We start from the raw sequence: 15,463 nt of genomic DNA on the forward strand, positions 1-15,463 counted from the left end.
TGAAGAATGTTGGAATGCGTTTTCACATAACAACTGTACAGTACCACAGATGCTTGAGCAGCCGAGGCAAAGCTTTTTCACAACAGAACCCAAGTACGCGTTTCCCGCTACATGAGTTACGGAAGGAGTGGCAGCCAGCACCACAGCTTATCACTGAAGCTTCCGCTGCGCTTGTTTTTTTTTTTCACAGGGCTTAATATCTGAAAACAAAGAGAACAGCGGCCATAATTAGCAAAAGTGTGAAATTTCTCTGAGATTCTCATGTTTTCATGAATACATGTAGAAATAAAATTGTTTTTCAATAGAAAAGTGCATTTTATTACTATCAATATTTTTTCATTTCTTTTCTCCCATATACTGCGCTTACGTGAGTGTCCGCATATTACGTGCACTTCGCACTACGCAAGTTGAATAAAAGATAGTATATCAGAGAGTTGATTGATTGATATGTGGGGTTTAACGTCCCAAAACCACCATATGATTATGAGAGATGCCGTAGCGAAGGGCTCCGGAAATTTCAACCAGCTGGGGTGCTTTAACGTGCACCCCGATCCAAGCACATAGGCCTACAGCATTTTCGCCTCCATCGAAAATGCAGCCATCACAGCTCGGATTCAATCTCCCGACCTGCAGGTCAGTAACCTTAGCCACCAGACCACCGCGGCAGGGTACGAGTGTCACACAGAATGTGCAGCAGAAGTGAAGGTAATAACTGTAGAAGGATTACTACTGTGGCACAGTTATACAACTCCATTTAATTCACAGCTTTCAGAGCACCCAACACAGAGCATTATCATGATGGGAAGAAATGCAACCACTGCAGCATCTGTGCACTCTGCTGTTTTGCATTTCTTTTCAAACATCTGCCGCCTGGATAATAATAGAAAGCTACTGGAGTCATCAATGATACAATCAAAAACCATTCTAGCATCTTTTTATAGCCACCAAGGTCAGAGCTTGATGAAAACAACATGCCCAGCTGTTTGCGTTTATTTTCATCACTCCTGCACATTGCATACCTTTACTGAATGAACAGAAGTCAAACCTCAATGTAATGAACTCATAAATGCCGAAATATTGACTAGAACAATGCTAGCTAAAATTTGCTGCGAATACAGTGCAACACATATTTAGAAGTGCAGAACGAAAAGTGACAAAGGGGCACAACTACAAAGCAAGTTCTTCTGATGTCTTTTTTGCTGTTAAATATAGTCGTGCAAAGAAAGGTTGCATAGGTCTGTGTACAACATGATAATTAAGAAGTACCTGCGGTGTGATCAGGTGCACTTCCACGCAGACTGTGGCAGGGACTGCAGCCAGTGCGCCCGCCTCCGCGCATACAGCAGCCACGCGAAACCAAGCACGATGCAGAGCACCATCTCAATGTTGTAACCGTCTATCGTAGTCTCGCAGGTGCCCCCTTGGCTGGTACATGTCTACAAAGAAAATAGGCAGCCCCAGTGTTGCAGAGTCAACTGCGATTATGCGAAAATCTGGTGCACATCCAAGTGGTTTGCACGCTACTACTACTGAATGAAGATTGTTGTGTATACGTATCCCAGAAGAGTACGGCCTTTGAGTCCGGTCTTAGAGAGCCGCAGGGCATGCGTCGACCATCGTTGTGACGAGAACACGATAGTGCTCAAGGTCACAACACTTTATTGCCTGTGGCAACATCAAAAACGCAGTACAGAGCCGCTGCAAGGCGCGACGGGAAAGCAAATAGACTTATTCACGCCACGGGGGAGAAGTACTACACAGGGGTGCCGCGAGCACGTCTCCGAGGTAAAAGTGATTTACGGTGACACCGGGACAAAGGGCCCGGTAGCTCGAGCGAGGGCAAAGGCACTCGCGTTAACTTTGGAGAGATACGGGTCGGTGTAGCTTGGCCATGTACTAGGACACCGTACCGCTCTTTGGCCTAGCGTACGCAAAGGGGCAACAAAAGGTGAGCGTTCGCCTCGGGCGCGAGGCGCCGTGGGTGAAGTACGACGAGCCCCAAGCAATGGGAGTTGACGGACAGAAAAGGGAATGCGTACTCACCCTCAGCTGTCCCAGAGAAATCTGACTCATTCCCCTACGCGCGCGCGAAACGTCCCGAGAGACCTTGCGCACGGCGCCACAGTCGACATCCACTGCAGGGTCAGAGGGATTAAGCGTCCCTCCTCGCTCTCCCAGCGTGCCAAACAGCGGAGGAGGGCAGTCATGTCGGAACATGAGAACGGCAGAAATAGGCGGCAAAGCCCGCACTAAGGCGGCAGGCTAGCTTCAATTCCAACAAGATTATGAAGCCATGTTTGTTGAAAAAACACTAAAGACAAATCATGACTTGGTTTAGATTGATAAACTGCACTCCGAGAACTCTAACGCCGTAAGTGTAACTTGGGCGAGTCGGTAGGTCACCCATGAACTTGGCTCGTATCAGCGAGGTACATAAAACAAGGAATTGGATCACGTGCAAGATGAGTTGTGTTTTTTCGCGCATGTATAAAATTACCCACCGTCTTAATACAACCTGAGTTCTGGTTCCATGTGTTTCACAATCATAAATTCATTATCAGTGGAGAAAATTACATTTTAAACTTTGCACTGAAATCTCCACATGTAACGTCAGAAATTTCGAATTGTATTCTCGTATTTTTGCAACATTGCCTCGCTGAAAATTTCTGAAACTTCATATGCTATATACAGATGACAATGTACTTCTATTTTATCTCCTAGAAGCCATGCAGGAGCCAGCAAATGTCTTAGATATTCTCGACACCAGCGCATTTGGTGCGGGAATCTTAAGATGGCATTTTCACTCACATTTTCACTTTGTGCATTGTCTCGCTTAGCAAGCCTTGTGTCGTGGTAAAAGTGGCACTTTCGAGATTATGAAATTGTACATCACTAATACGCAAAAAATTTTCCTGCTCTCTAATATCCTATTAAGATTAAAACAACAATATATAAAGTTACTGTGGTCAGTGCAAGGTGCACATGTTTCTGTCCAGCTAATACCCTTTCTCCGCCTCTCCCCCTTCCACAATGACACTGAGATGTGCCCCCGTCTTTTGAGGCTTTATCCCACCTGAGAGCACTTCTCACTACTGATGCAGTTTGTAGTGGTTATAGGAACAATACTGGAGGCTATGCGGGTCGAAAGACGCTGAAGACGCTTGGCATTGTTGGCACGGCTGTATTTAGTGGCACGAAACATAGCCTTTGCTAACTCACGGCTCTTCTAGTTCATGGCATGGCTGCAAGACATGGAATTGTGAAAAATGCATTTAATTCATTTTTTTTGCTGGTCTGTGTTTGAAATGAAGGTTGTGTTTACCGATTTCAGCACCTAGTTGTTTAGTCTGACTTAAATCTCAGCACCAAAAATTTTGCTCAGTGTTTCTCCCTTCAAGTGTTTGTAGGATGTAATGCCAGTCTGCAGTTTTATAGCGATTCTAGCTTTGTTGGGACATTCTGTAAAGTCTCGTCGTCCATTTAATTAAAATTATTTGAACAGCTTAATTTACATTTAATACAGCTATTATTTCATGTTAAAGTAGGCGAGCTGTCCTAAACGACGGCCGTTGCCAGCACTGGAGCAATGTTTTGCATAGATAGTATGGCAAGAAGTAGCTGACGAATGTAATTTATGGTTAAAATAATCAGCCACACACCAGCACCACAGAAAAAAAAAGTTAAGGCAGCTTTGCAATAGAGGGTCTATGCCTCAAGAAGTGTGGAGCTGGGCAGGCTACTTTGTTTCTCTTTGGTTTCCCTTTGTTTCTTCTTCTTTTCTTTCTCTCTTTATTACTACTTTTCCTTTTTTTCTTCATTTCCCGCATGCTTCCTCTTTTTCTGCTTTTATACATGGTTTCGCATGCATGTGTGATGATCTTCAAGCTGCTGAACAAGCAAGAAAAAGAAGACTTCTCCTTGGTGCGAGCATGCACTTAATATGCCACAAATGGCTATGCTACAAGTGGTTTCGCGTGCGTTATGCCAAGCGACAGCAGCATATGAAAACCCAGGCCCCTAAAGTGCCCCAGACCTCAAAGCTTTTGCCCACCATGAGATATCTAACATAAATTGGTTCAAGACAAACTCAGTCGCAGCTTCCCTTCCTTGACAACTATTTTTGGCTATGCCAGTTCTACGGAGAGCTCAACAAAATCCATTTATCGAAGTATTGACCCACGAAGCAATGCATAAAACACATAAATTTAGGAGTATTACGGCATGCAACCGTGTGCAGTCATCACCCCGCTAATCTTGCTCATCTTGGTTTAAAGAAAAAAAAAAGGTTACATTGTTTCAAGCAAGTTATAAAGTGGTCAGCATAGGTGTAAAAAGAAATTTGACTCGTGATATACTGATTCAAGCCAATAAGGGGTGGCATCACCTTGAGTGAGTCGCCATGTTTAAACACTGCCAGATGAGTGATGAATTCCTAAAGAGTCAAGTGATTCAAACAGACAATTATAGGCCAGGGAAAACATAGAGGATGTCAACTGTTGCCTTTAATCGTAATGCACCCATTGTGGCAGATGTAAACTGAAAATGAAGTGGACTAAAAATTATCCTATGCAACAGATCGATTAGAAGGTTGCGGTTTCTGATCCCTCAAACAAAAGGGGCCATCTTTTGCCTAGTTCAGTTTACGTAACAATTTGTACACTACAAATAAAAGAACAATTAACATCCTCTATGCTTTCCCTGGCATTTGTCTGGTTGATTTATTTCACTGTGTCTAACGTATAACAGAGCCCCTGTAAGATAAATTGCCCTTCTGTCATTTTATCGCTAAACACTTGCACCCACATCTTCCTGGGATGAACACGAGAACCGAGCCTCAAAAAAAAAAAAAAAGCCCCTTCTGTCATTCAATCACTAATACTTACATCCAGATCTTCCTTGGACGAACACGAGAGCCAGCCTTTGGCAGCGCCAACACAGTTCTTGAAGGTGAGACTCTCCACCATCCACAGCGAGAGCGTTGCGGGCCAGTTGCCTCCGAGATTGGTGATGGTGTTGAGGAGGGTCATGTAGGTTCCCCCAATGGCGGGGTCACTCACTCTAGCGTGGAACGCCATCAGGGACACAAAAATGCTATACACGGTCACCTGCACATAAAGACCGGGCACACTGGCAAATCCCTGTTCAGTACTAATTGGTGTACTGGTAATATGGAAACCGACCAAGCAACATGAAAGATGTGCTCCATTAACAGAGAAAGCTGGTACAATCACATATTTGGTTAAATTCTTAGTCCCTCGTTTGTGCCACACTGCACATTCAACCAAAAGCACTGCACATTCAGGTGGCAAGAGCCACCTGATTGTGCAGTTATTCGGCAACAACTTGGTGGTTCACTTATATTTCTCAAGTCAACATTTTGACTTGATCACCATTTTTTTCATTTATATCCTTGCACTGTCACCACTATGTTACAGTATTATTGCCCTGTGCCATATATCACTGCCTGCGTGCAAGTGCTCTTTAGTTGACTAAACAAAATAAAATAAAGAATGGTAAGGCTTGTGCATGGACATGGACTTTTCAGATACAATGCTTCTTTTTTTATAAATTGCTCTTATCAGTTAGTTCAACTGCCATTGATTTATTCTTGGAGTCTACAGAATTTTAGCTCTTTATATAAGGCCGCCATGAAAACATCAATGATTGGCTGCGGGTGTTGACTCCGCCATATACGTATTGGCATCCACTGGTTGTGGTCACAGCAGGCATCAAGTTCAGCAAACCAGTAAACCATCATGTTACAAAAAACACTATATGTGAAACTTGGCATACTTATTCACTCTATTTAACGAACATGTCATGAACTTGTTTCAGTTTGGATGGGATGCCAAAGTTCATTATTCAGCTTCAAATACAGGCATCTATAATAAGAGTATACTATATTAAACAGCGAACATGCACTGTACTGCTGGTAGCTTATTGTAGTGAAAACACAATAACTTTGTCAGTCTTTATTACATTACTAGTAACAAAAAAAGCTTAGAGCGAAGAGTGGCAATGAAGAAAAAGTAAACTAGCATCTTCGTAAAGACATCTGGCAAGTTTATTCACTGTTAAGTTACGAATTCTTACCTGGTGGACCGCATAGACAATAACAATGATTGCATAATAGTAGAGGGGGAATGTTCCATCTGGATTCTTGACGTGATATGTCCAGTGCAGAAGAATCATGAACACCAATCCAAGCAACAACCTGAAGCAAGCCAGAGGTGTGCGACAGTAATAAAAAGAGTGTTAGGGTAATTGTATTTTCTCAAAGAAAAGTCAAGTCCCCGGTGTAGCCAATAATTCTTTTCACTAAGCTTGTATGACAGGTGTTTCACCACAAAGTTAAGTCTTTTGAAATGCGCTAAGCATAATAGTAAAACATTTCTCGTCATCTAGACGAACAAGAAGATTACTAGATTGACATTCTTTTTGTTCTTTATGCTTCAGTGCTATTTTTCCATAACCAATCCTAATTCACAAGAACTGTCCAGACCACGTGAATAAATACACTCCAGCCTCATTATAACGAAGTTGCATCGTACATGCAGATAAGATAGCTATATCCGAAAATTCGTTATAAAGGTTCATTCCTAACACTGTATCCATTGCAAGACTATTTTTCATTTACTTCGTTATAACCGATGTTTCATTATGCCCAGTTTAGTTATATTGAGGTTCGAGTGTAGCTAAATAAATTTGCACTCTTGACGTAAATTCCGCTTCATCTTGCTTCTTAATTTATTGATGTTATATGTGTAAATACGATGGTGGAACTAAAGAGAGAAAGTAAATAAATGCAAAGCTCTGACTCACGAGTATTTACCAATGATGCAACAGAAACAAAAGCACTTAGAAAGCAAGGTACAGTATAGGCACTGAATCACACACGAAAGTTTATGTTGCTACAAAGAACGTTCCGAAGAAGAAAAAAAAAACACGCATTTGCAGACCAACATAAAGCACTGACCAAGATAAAGAAACCAGCTTACAGGCATTCCAGAGAGAAGATAAAGAGGAGTGCAAGGCAGGGAGGTTAACCAGAAGTTAGTATCTGGTATGCTGCTCCCTTTCAGATTGATTGAAATAGCTATTCGTCTAAAAGATTTGTCTCTTTGCCATTTATGTATTTATTTATCTCCGCAAGATCAGAAGCATTACAGAGGGGAGTGGTCGCAAACAATGCAATACAGGAAAAAGGAAGAAATAAAACATCCAAAATGCGAGTGTCATGTTGCTGGGCTATACAGTTATATCTAATGCGGTTAAGTATTTACTAGCTGCAATACCAAACTGAACCCCCCCCCCATCACCACCACCTTGCTGAGTTCCATACCTGTATGGATACGCTTTGAAGAACACGTCGAGTGGCCTGTGGCCACCTGTGTGCTTGCTGATAAGCAGCGGCAGCATGATCTGAATGGGCACCATCGGAATGGCCAGCAGGGCTAAATTTTCCCGGTGCAAGCCAGCCTCGAGGAGCTTCAACCCAGTCACACTGTCGGCGACGCCGAAGCCCACCTGCACAGTTGTGGTAGAGTTCATTTGAATTCCTCATAGCTCGTTAGCTCAGAAAGACACACGAGTCCTACTGCAGGTAACCGAGCCGTGCGATACTCTACACCGTGCATGTGTGTTGTGAAGTGTGTGCACTGAAGCTCTATCTCTCTCTTTTATTCTCTCATTACCCTAGCAATATGTAGGCTAGCAGAGTGGACATGGTAGAGTCAACGTCCCTTTCTTTCCTGAGTTCCGTTACTCTCCCTTTCTGCTTGCATTCCAGTGCACAGCAAGATAAACCCATAGCTTTGCTGTAGGCCCTGTGCGAGAAACATTTTAAGGGCAAACATTGGGCAAAGTTTGAAGGTTATAGAAATCACATATTGTTATGATTACCACATGATAAAAACAGTGTCAAAGTTGTGAAACGCATCTACCGTTGTGATGGCGAACTGTACTAGCACCTGTGTTGCATTGTGCCCACGTGGTTGTGCTTTTCAGATAAACAATTACAACAGCCATTTGTAGGTCCAAGTAACAACACTGAGATGAGGTTAAAACCCCATTTAATCTCAATTCAAGACTTTTCGTTACTGTTACACAAAGCAACAAGTGGCCTATATTATCTAAAGATGATCCAACAGTCAAGCAGGCAGATGCAATCGCGATGCACAGCAAAAGGTCAATAGCTATCAACAATTACAAAACCTCTGATCATGTGTACCAATGCCATAAGAGATCCCTGAACTTTGCCTCACACTTCCACGTACTCAAACATTGGTGCAGGATGCTAATAAAGTCAAGCGGTGCACATGAAAATCACGAATGTAATTCACCTTGCACGTGAACAGGAAAATGCAGAATGTACGGACACTAGGGAGATGAAAAATGCGCAGGGCCATTTTGTACGTCTGAGCGATGCCAAGGTCGGGATGGCCGTCGTCCTCCTCTGTTGCAGATTTGTCTCTCTCGTGCTTGAAGAGCGCCACCAGTGTGGTCGTCACCATGAACACGATGCCCCAGAAATACAGGAACCCTGAAGATGCAGTACGTTGTAATGAAGCACCAACCTTGTGCACTTACATAGTATTCTATGTTCAAACATAATGCCAGTTATGGTAAATACTGCTAAACCAGTATTAAGCTTCTTCACTATAGTAGAAAGTAAGACGTGCAGACACAACAAGCTCAGGAGAAGGAATACAGACAATGCTTTCTTCTACAATGAACTCCAGCAAACTGGTTGAATTTTCCAACGTCCGTAATTTTTGGGAGTCACGCACGTGACTTTCTGAGCATTAAGCTTGTGAACGAGCGCACAGCTGCAGATTGAGAACACTTATAAGCTATGCTATCACATCTTCTTGCCACTTCAACTATCATCTGACTGGTGTAGCCGCAGCGGAGGGGGGCAAGATGCGACCTACCCAGAAATTTTATTTTGTATGGGCATATATACTATACGTACACACATACAAATGCATGCCTAGGCATACATAAAGTATAATTGAAACCCACCTTCTAAAAAATATTTCTCGCTATGCCCCTGACTGAAACACTGCCACTTTGGGAGACATCGTGCCAATGCTGTTGAGTTCCTCCTAAATACAAATGTTTAATGAAGCATACTGATTTAATTGTAATTATACAGTAAAGTATTATTACCATAGAAAGTTATGATAGTACAAATTTTAAAAATCTCAAGGCCTATTCAAAGTATGTGCATAGCATTTACTATGTGTCGTCCACTCATTCAGCAATGCCCAATCTAGGCATACAAGACACCGTGTCATTCGCTTAACAGAAGATGGTTTTCATGTCTAAACACTTTGTAGGACATTTTCCCCCTGAGCGGATGGCCAACGCAAACTGAATTTCAAGCTTTTAAACATAACCAAGCAAAACAGTCTCAATAACAACTGTTGCAGTAGAGCGATTGGCTGAGTAAGCAGGAGGCTTCTCACCATCAAGGGTGACAATGCCATCCTTCTGGGGTTCGGACCTCAGGTAGCGGTTGCAGAAGTCTGCAGACTCCAGGGCCAGGAAGACCACATTGCCCAAGAAATATCCGGCCGTTTGCCCCACAGAATTGCAGGTGGATGCGTAGCCTACATGCCTCCTAGAATGGTGAAGGAGACGCGTCATTTGTGGTACTTAGTAATAATATTAAATGACTACTTGTAGCACACATTTGCAGCACTCAGAGAGATCGTGTTCGCTTTAGCTAGGTCGTCAGAACTCAAGGAATGATAAACCTGACATGGAAATATAAGCTATCAATCCTGGAAGCTACCATGCATTTCTTGGACATCAGATGACAGAGTCTCACTATTGTTCAATGACTGTCCATGTAATAACTCCTTCCAGACATCATAGCGGCAGTGAGGTAGAGGCGCTCCAGTTCAGTGCTATCCAACTTACCTCATCTAACACAGAATGAATGGGTAATCTAACCCAAGTGGGATCGAAAATAGGCACTGACTTTCCAGCTACCCTGTAGTGAGAACAGTCCTGAACAGTCACAATTTCAAAGTGCTGCTTATGTTTAAAAAGAAAGACAAGCAAGTACTACTGTACTAGCGGACAGTGATCGGTTCCACATTTTGGCTAAGTTATGTGCAATAATACTTGCATAAATACTTTTGTATGGTTCCGGGCATTTAATGCTGAAAATTCAAACACACATAAGACATCGTAAATAACCTTTGCACATGTGTGGAAACTGTGCATTAGAATTTTCGTCTGTCAGCTTTTCGTAACTAAACTTCTTCATTTCTCGGTAACACCTGTTTTGTACGTTACCCATTACTCTTGCAAGGTTCGCTAGATGAAAGCACATGGGGGTATTCATACCACCTATAGAATCGTTTTGCACGTCCGAGTCAAATGCTGCCAAGCAAGAGCTGGCGCTCTTCATCACGCGGCGGCACTACTGGCGCCTCCTGGCAGGAGCGAGGTCACACAGGTGCATGAGGATGAGCACTCTTGGGTCTTGGTGTGGCTCTGGACGGTCATCTATTGCAGGTCTGTGGGGAAGATTCCGTAGTTCACAGCCTTCTATGGAGTCCCAGCTTTCTTCCAACATGTTTTATTTGTGTCGTATTTGCATTATTTGAAACATTACCAGGTCCGCCACGGTAGAGCAGTAGTTAGTGTGCTCGGCTGCTGGCCCGAAGGTTGTCGGGTTCGATCCTGGCCGTGGCAGTCGCATTTCGGTGGAGGCGAAGTGGTAGAGGCATGTGCACTGTGCGATGTCAGTGCACATTAAAGAACACCAGATGGCCGAAATTTCTGGAGCCCTCCACTGCGGTGTCTCTCACATCCATATCGTGGTTTCGGACGTTAAACCCCACATATTATTAATATTGGAACATTAGCAATATAAATTCAACTGGCAAGCTTGCCATTATAAAGCTGTTAACAGTTGCCCACATGTTTGTTGCACGACAGCGTGTGGGCAATTGTGTTTGTGTGCTCCATGAGCGCGGTTCTTTGAAGATCCCACAAGCAAGAGCTGCTGTTAGTGGCTATTCATAGTGATGTATGAATGATGATGGATGCATGAATGAATTAATTTCCTGAACCTGACACTCAAAGTTGTTCACACATTAACGCTGCACACAGTGGAACTTGAAGGTAACCATCAGTGTTCTTGGCACCATTTATGATGACTGTACAACCCCACATTTACAACACAAGATGCAAAACAAGCAAGCCGGATGAAACCACAACACAGAACGTCAGGCAAATGCGCTACGTGGTATAAGTCTATTTGCTCGGTACATTATGGCGTAATTGGTACATTAGAAAGATTACAACACATGCAGCCAGAGGTAGAGTGAAGAAGAAACAAGACGTAACGCAAATTCAACGCTGGGTCTTTGTCCTTCTTCACTCTGTTCATGTCTGTGTGTGCTGTTCCCTTTGCAAATCTCTTTTGAGATGTGATATCAACAAACCTACCGAGCAATTTATACAAACTTCAATTAATGCTTTTTTACTGCCAGTCTGCACTTTTGCAAGATAAGCCGGTAAGAAGCCTATACTATCTGTCTTGTATAGAATCGTGAGAACTCGCTCAATATGAATGCCGACATGACGCAGCTGGTGAATGTTGCACCGTTGCCAGTCGTAAGAAGTGCACCTACTCACCGCGAGAGCATTGTGAGAGCCCAGCCATCGACAGCAATGTCCTGAGTAGCCGCTAGGAAGTTTAGCGACAGGAAGATGACTGTCAGCAAGAGAACGTTGGGCTCTGCATCGCTGATTTCTTCCTCGTCGCCCAGCAGGAACCGCACGTGCGATGACAGCCAAAAGAAAGACAGACCGATGGCATACTGTACAGGCACCAGCCACGACTTGCGCCGGCCAAAACGGCTCGAATACAGAGAGTCCACAATGGGGGCCCACAGAAGCTTCACGCTGAACGGCCATGTCACAAAGCTGAACAGGGCTTGCTCCTGCAAAACATGAGATGGTGTACCACATTTCACTTCGAATAATTTGAAAGATTTTAATGGGCAGAATTATAGACGCAATTTCACTGGTTACAAATATGGATGGTGTCTGGAAACAAGTTGCCTTTCTGGAAAGGAAGATCATCTGGTAAGCGCTTGGCTCGGGCAATTTTCAAAATGCCAGCAACCAAGTGTCAAGACTGCAGGAACACATGATCTACTCTGCGACAGCTTATTCTTGAATTCAGTGCATGTGAATTCTTGTGCTGTTACTAGCTGAAAGATGCTAGCACCCATGTGGAAGTTTCCATTTCCTACTTTCGCATTCATCTGTCCAGTATAAAACAGTCAAACTTAAGGAATATGGATACAAAAAATTTATCAAATCTAGTTAAGTAAACTCAAAATTTTTGCTGGTAATATCAGCATATACAATCAATGTACAGAAAATCAGTGGCATTTTCATGTTGACTGCAACTTTCATGGAACACTGCATTGTCCTTTAGCAAACACAAACTATGCCAACAAATTACGGAAGGGAGGTTGGTGCTTGGCAGTGATGTCGATCATGTGGGGTGCTACAATGTACAGTGTCAAAGTCCATGATGTTGTCAAATTATGTAATGGCAGCATTGCAAACCAATAGGAGAGATGTTAGCGAGGCTGTAGCTCTGGACCAATCAGAGCTTACAAGATGGAAGTAATCAGAGAAGCTGCAACAGTTCTGGAGCATTTGAAGAGGCCATAGTAGCCTTCTGGGTTAACCGAAGTTGACAAGATGGTGGATTTGAAAATGTCCAGTTAAGACCCATGTATTAGAAGCACATATTTGCAATTAAAAGGGCCAACAATAGGCCAGAACATGTGATTAGATCCCGGCAGAAATAAAAAGACTGTCAGTTATAGCGACACATTCAAGTGTCCTTCTTGCAATCTGTGTGCTATAATTTTAAACCACATTTAAATGTCACAGAAAACCGGTATGTCATGCAGCCTAATGAAAAAGCCTTAGAGATGGGTTATGGAGTCACTTTCCTGTAAATAATCGGTTTTTCATGGGCTCCATAATCAGTGCTACAAATTGTGCATTATTATCCATCCCTGCTTTCTTCTGTTCTCTCTACGTGGTAAAACGAGTTGCACACTAACAAGCAGCGCTATTTTCGCGACAATAATGAAACATGTCAAGCTGCAGCGCATGCACCGCAAAGTGCCCTGCACGAACGCGAATCACTCGCACTAACCGCAGACTGTTTGCAGCATGTATTTTGTGTACACAACTTCACAGTTGCCACAGATAGACAAATACATATCATATGTGCTTTCACTGCGTTACTATTCCATGATTAGATACTTTGACCAATAAGATCTTTGTTGAGCAAAGGGAACGTGTACTACAAATATAAAATTGGCCATTGGTGCCTTTAAGGGCAGGGAAGAAAATTCCCACACATACTTCTGAACCGGTGACCCACCTTGTAGCTGACATGCCTGTTCTGGAGCAACAGTGGCACGGCTGATCCAAGACCGAGGGGGATGCCCTGGAGCACGTACAAAAACAGCAGGAGTGCGATGCTACGCCACTCGTCTCGCACGCTACCACTGTGGTCTTTATCGCTGTGGCTACCATCTCCACTTGCCCGGCCGTCCTCTAGCAGAGGGTTCTTGCTCGGAGCCAGGGCGGTGTCTCTGCTGGAATCTTGGGGTTCGTTGGTAAGACGCTTCCGCGCCTCCATGTCACGTGGTGGCGGGCTTCTGTATTCGAAAATGAGACATAGCACTTTCATTATTGCTGATACACAGCAAGTAGTTATTGAATACAAATTGGCTTGATTATCAACATTGCATGGTCGACACGTAGTGACAATGGTGTCGTTTGTTTTGGATAACGGGGCAATGAACATAAACCATATGCTATGTACATGCACGACTGTAACCAAACTTAACAGGTTACAAGGCTGATATTTAGAAAAGAAAACAAGAACTGTAGAATCATGGCAGCACAGCAGCACGACCAAATTATTCTGGAATGTCTGCATGACGAGTCATTAAACCATGCACATATGGAGCGAAATGTCCCGAATAAATCTTTTACGTTTTTCAGAACATGATGTTCAATAACCTTGACACGTGTTGCAATGAGGGCTTACTGACACGGCAACTTGAAAATACATAGCAGCGTAATGAAACCGAGTACACGCGACATAGCGTTGTGTGTGTTGATGCGCTTCAATCGCCTGTGTTCGCGATTACGTGTGCTAGCTTAAGTTGAAGGAATAGACTGCGATTACGAATATTGATGCAGGTCTCGTATTAAAGCTGCGCTTCCTACAGCGAAACCGTCAGTGGTTGTACGAAGACGCGTTCTAAACAACAACAAAAAAACTTTGTGTAGCCGTGTAAACCAGGCGAGTAGCGGCATTACACAAATGTACACTTGTAAACAGTTTGAGTGTACTCCAAGAAGTACCGCATTGATAAACCCACGGGGATCGAAATGGTTAAGCCAAAGACTTACGTACCTATGGCAGACAAGATACGACCTTCGGCTCAATAGAATATATTTTCATATGCATGGCGCGAAAGTAGCTTAGGTGTGCAGTTACGAGAGTGGCGTTACTTGCACGTGAAGTCGCATGTATTACCTATGGATCGCGGGCATGCGCTAACTGTTAGACGTGACAAAACATACCGGCAGGCTCGGAAAGAAAGTGGACGTGTAAAATATCCCGACAAATTCCACACCGGTCAGCGCAGGTGCCGCATTCAACGGACGGCGAGCAGCTGCGCTTGCATCAATCAAACGTCGCGTAGAGCACGTCACACGCGCCGACCAAACGTCGCGTTGCAAAAAGTGTCGCGAACACCTTACGTCCTACCGGCGTGTGTCCATCGGAGTATCGCGCGAGGTCGCTCGTATTCGACGCTAATCGATGAAAGACACGGCCACAGAACACCTAACCCAGCACCATTTTCACTGACTCCTTGAAACTACAGTTTGGGCCACGGCGTGGTTTTCGTGGCTGATCACGCGAAGCTCCGTCCTAAATATCTCACGGATCCAAAGACACGTTTCCAACTTAGCGCATCTTACCTCTGAATTCAGGCTAACCTGTGTCATTCATTTAGTGCCGTACAGAATGTGATTGCAGCCACTGATTGCAGCAGACGCTCCCGGCGGAGCTCGCACATACGTGTCCCAATAATAACGTTATTACTTCTAAACTTTGCCGCTAGTGGCGCTACGTTTCGCACAACCGCTAATGCACAAGACATTCATTATAAAAAGTTTACAAAGTGATGCTGTAATACAAAAAATACCTTTTTATTTGATAAGCTTTGGTGCATCAAGTCTGCAAGTATTTGATAGTGAAGAACACTAGCTAAAAATTACTTGCATAGAGAGCGTTACCGCACGTCGGCTTTGTTACTAATAGATGTTCAAAACATGGCAATCACGACAAACCAAACATGATTATTTTAGTGCAAAAACGCAAATT

The 15,463-nt window shown here is 43.6% G+C and overlaps 1 protein-coding gene across 1 annotated transcript; it reads right to left on the reverse strand.

The window, feature by feature from the left end:
- LOC142803704 (acetyl-coenzyme A transporter 1-like) lies at positions 1-15,172 on the reverse strand. The gene is made up of 10 exons (XM_075889359.1): positions 15,058-15,172; positions 13,439-13,718; positions 11,659-11,966; positions 9,471-9,625; positions 8,343-8,542; positions 7,343-7,527; positions 6,094-6,214; positions 4,884-5,105; positions 1,267-1,436; positions 1-200 (listed from the first exon to the last, which is right to left on the reverse strand). Exons 2-9 carry the CDS (start codon positions 13,697-13,699, stop codon positions 1,278-1,280), a joined length of 1,611 nt encoding a protein of 536 aa, XP_075745474.1. The 5' UTR covers positions 13,700-13,718; positions 15,058-15,172; the 3' UTR covers positions 1-200; positions 1,267-1,277.
- Between the last annotated feature and the right edge of the window lie 291 nt (positions 15,173-15,463).

The sequence above is a fragment of the Rhipicephalus microplus genome, chromosome 3 (genome assembly GCF_043290135.1).
Source record: "Rhipicephalus microplus isolate Deutch F79 chromosome 3, USDA_Rmic, whole genome shotgun sequence".
Taxonomy (NCBI): domain Eukaryota; kingdom Metazoa; phylum Arthropoda; class Arachnida; order Ixodida; family Ixodidae; genus Rhipicephalus; species Rhipicephalus microplus.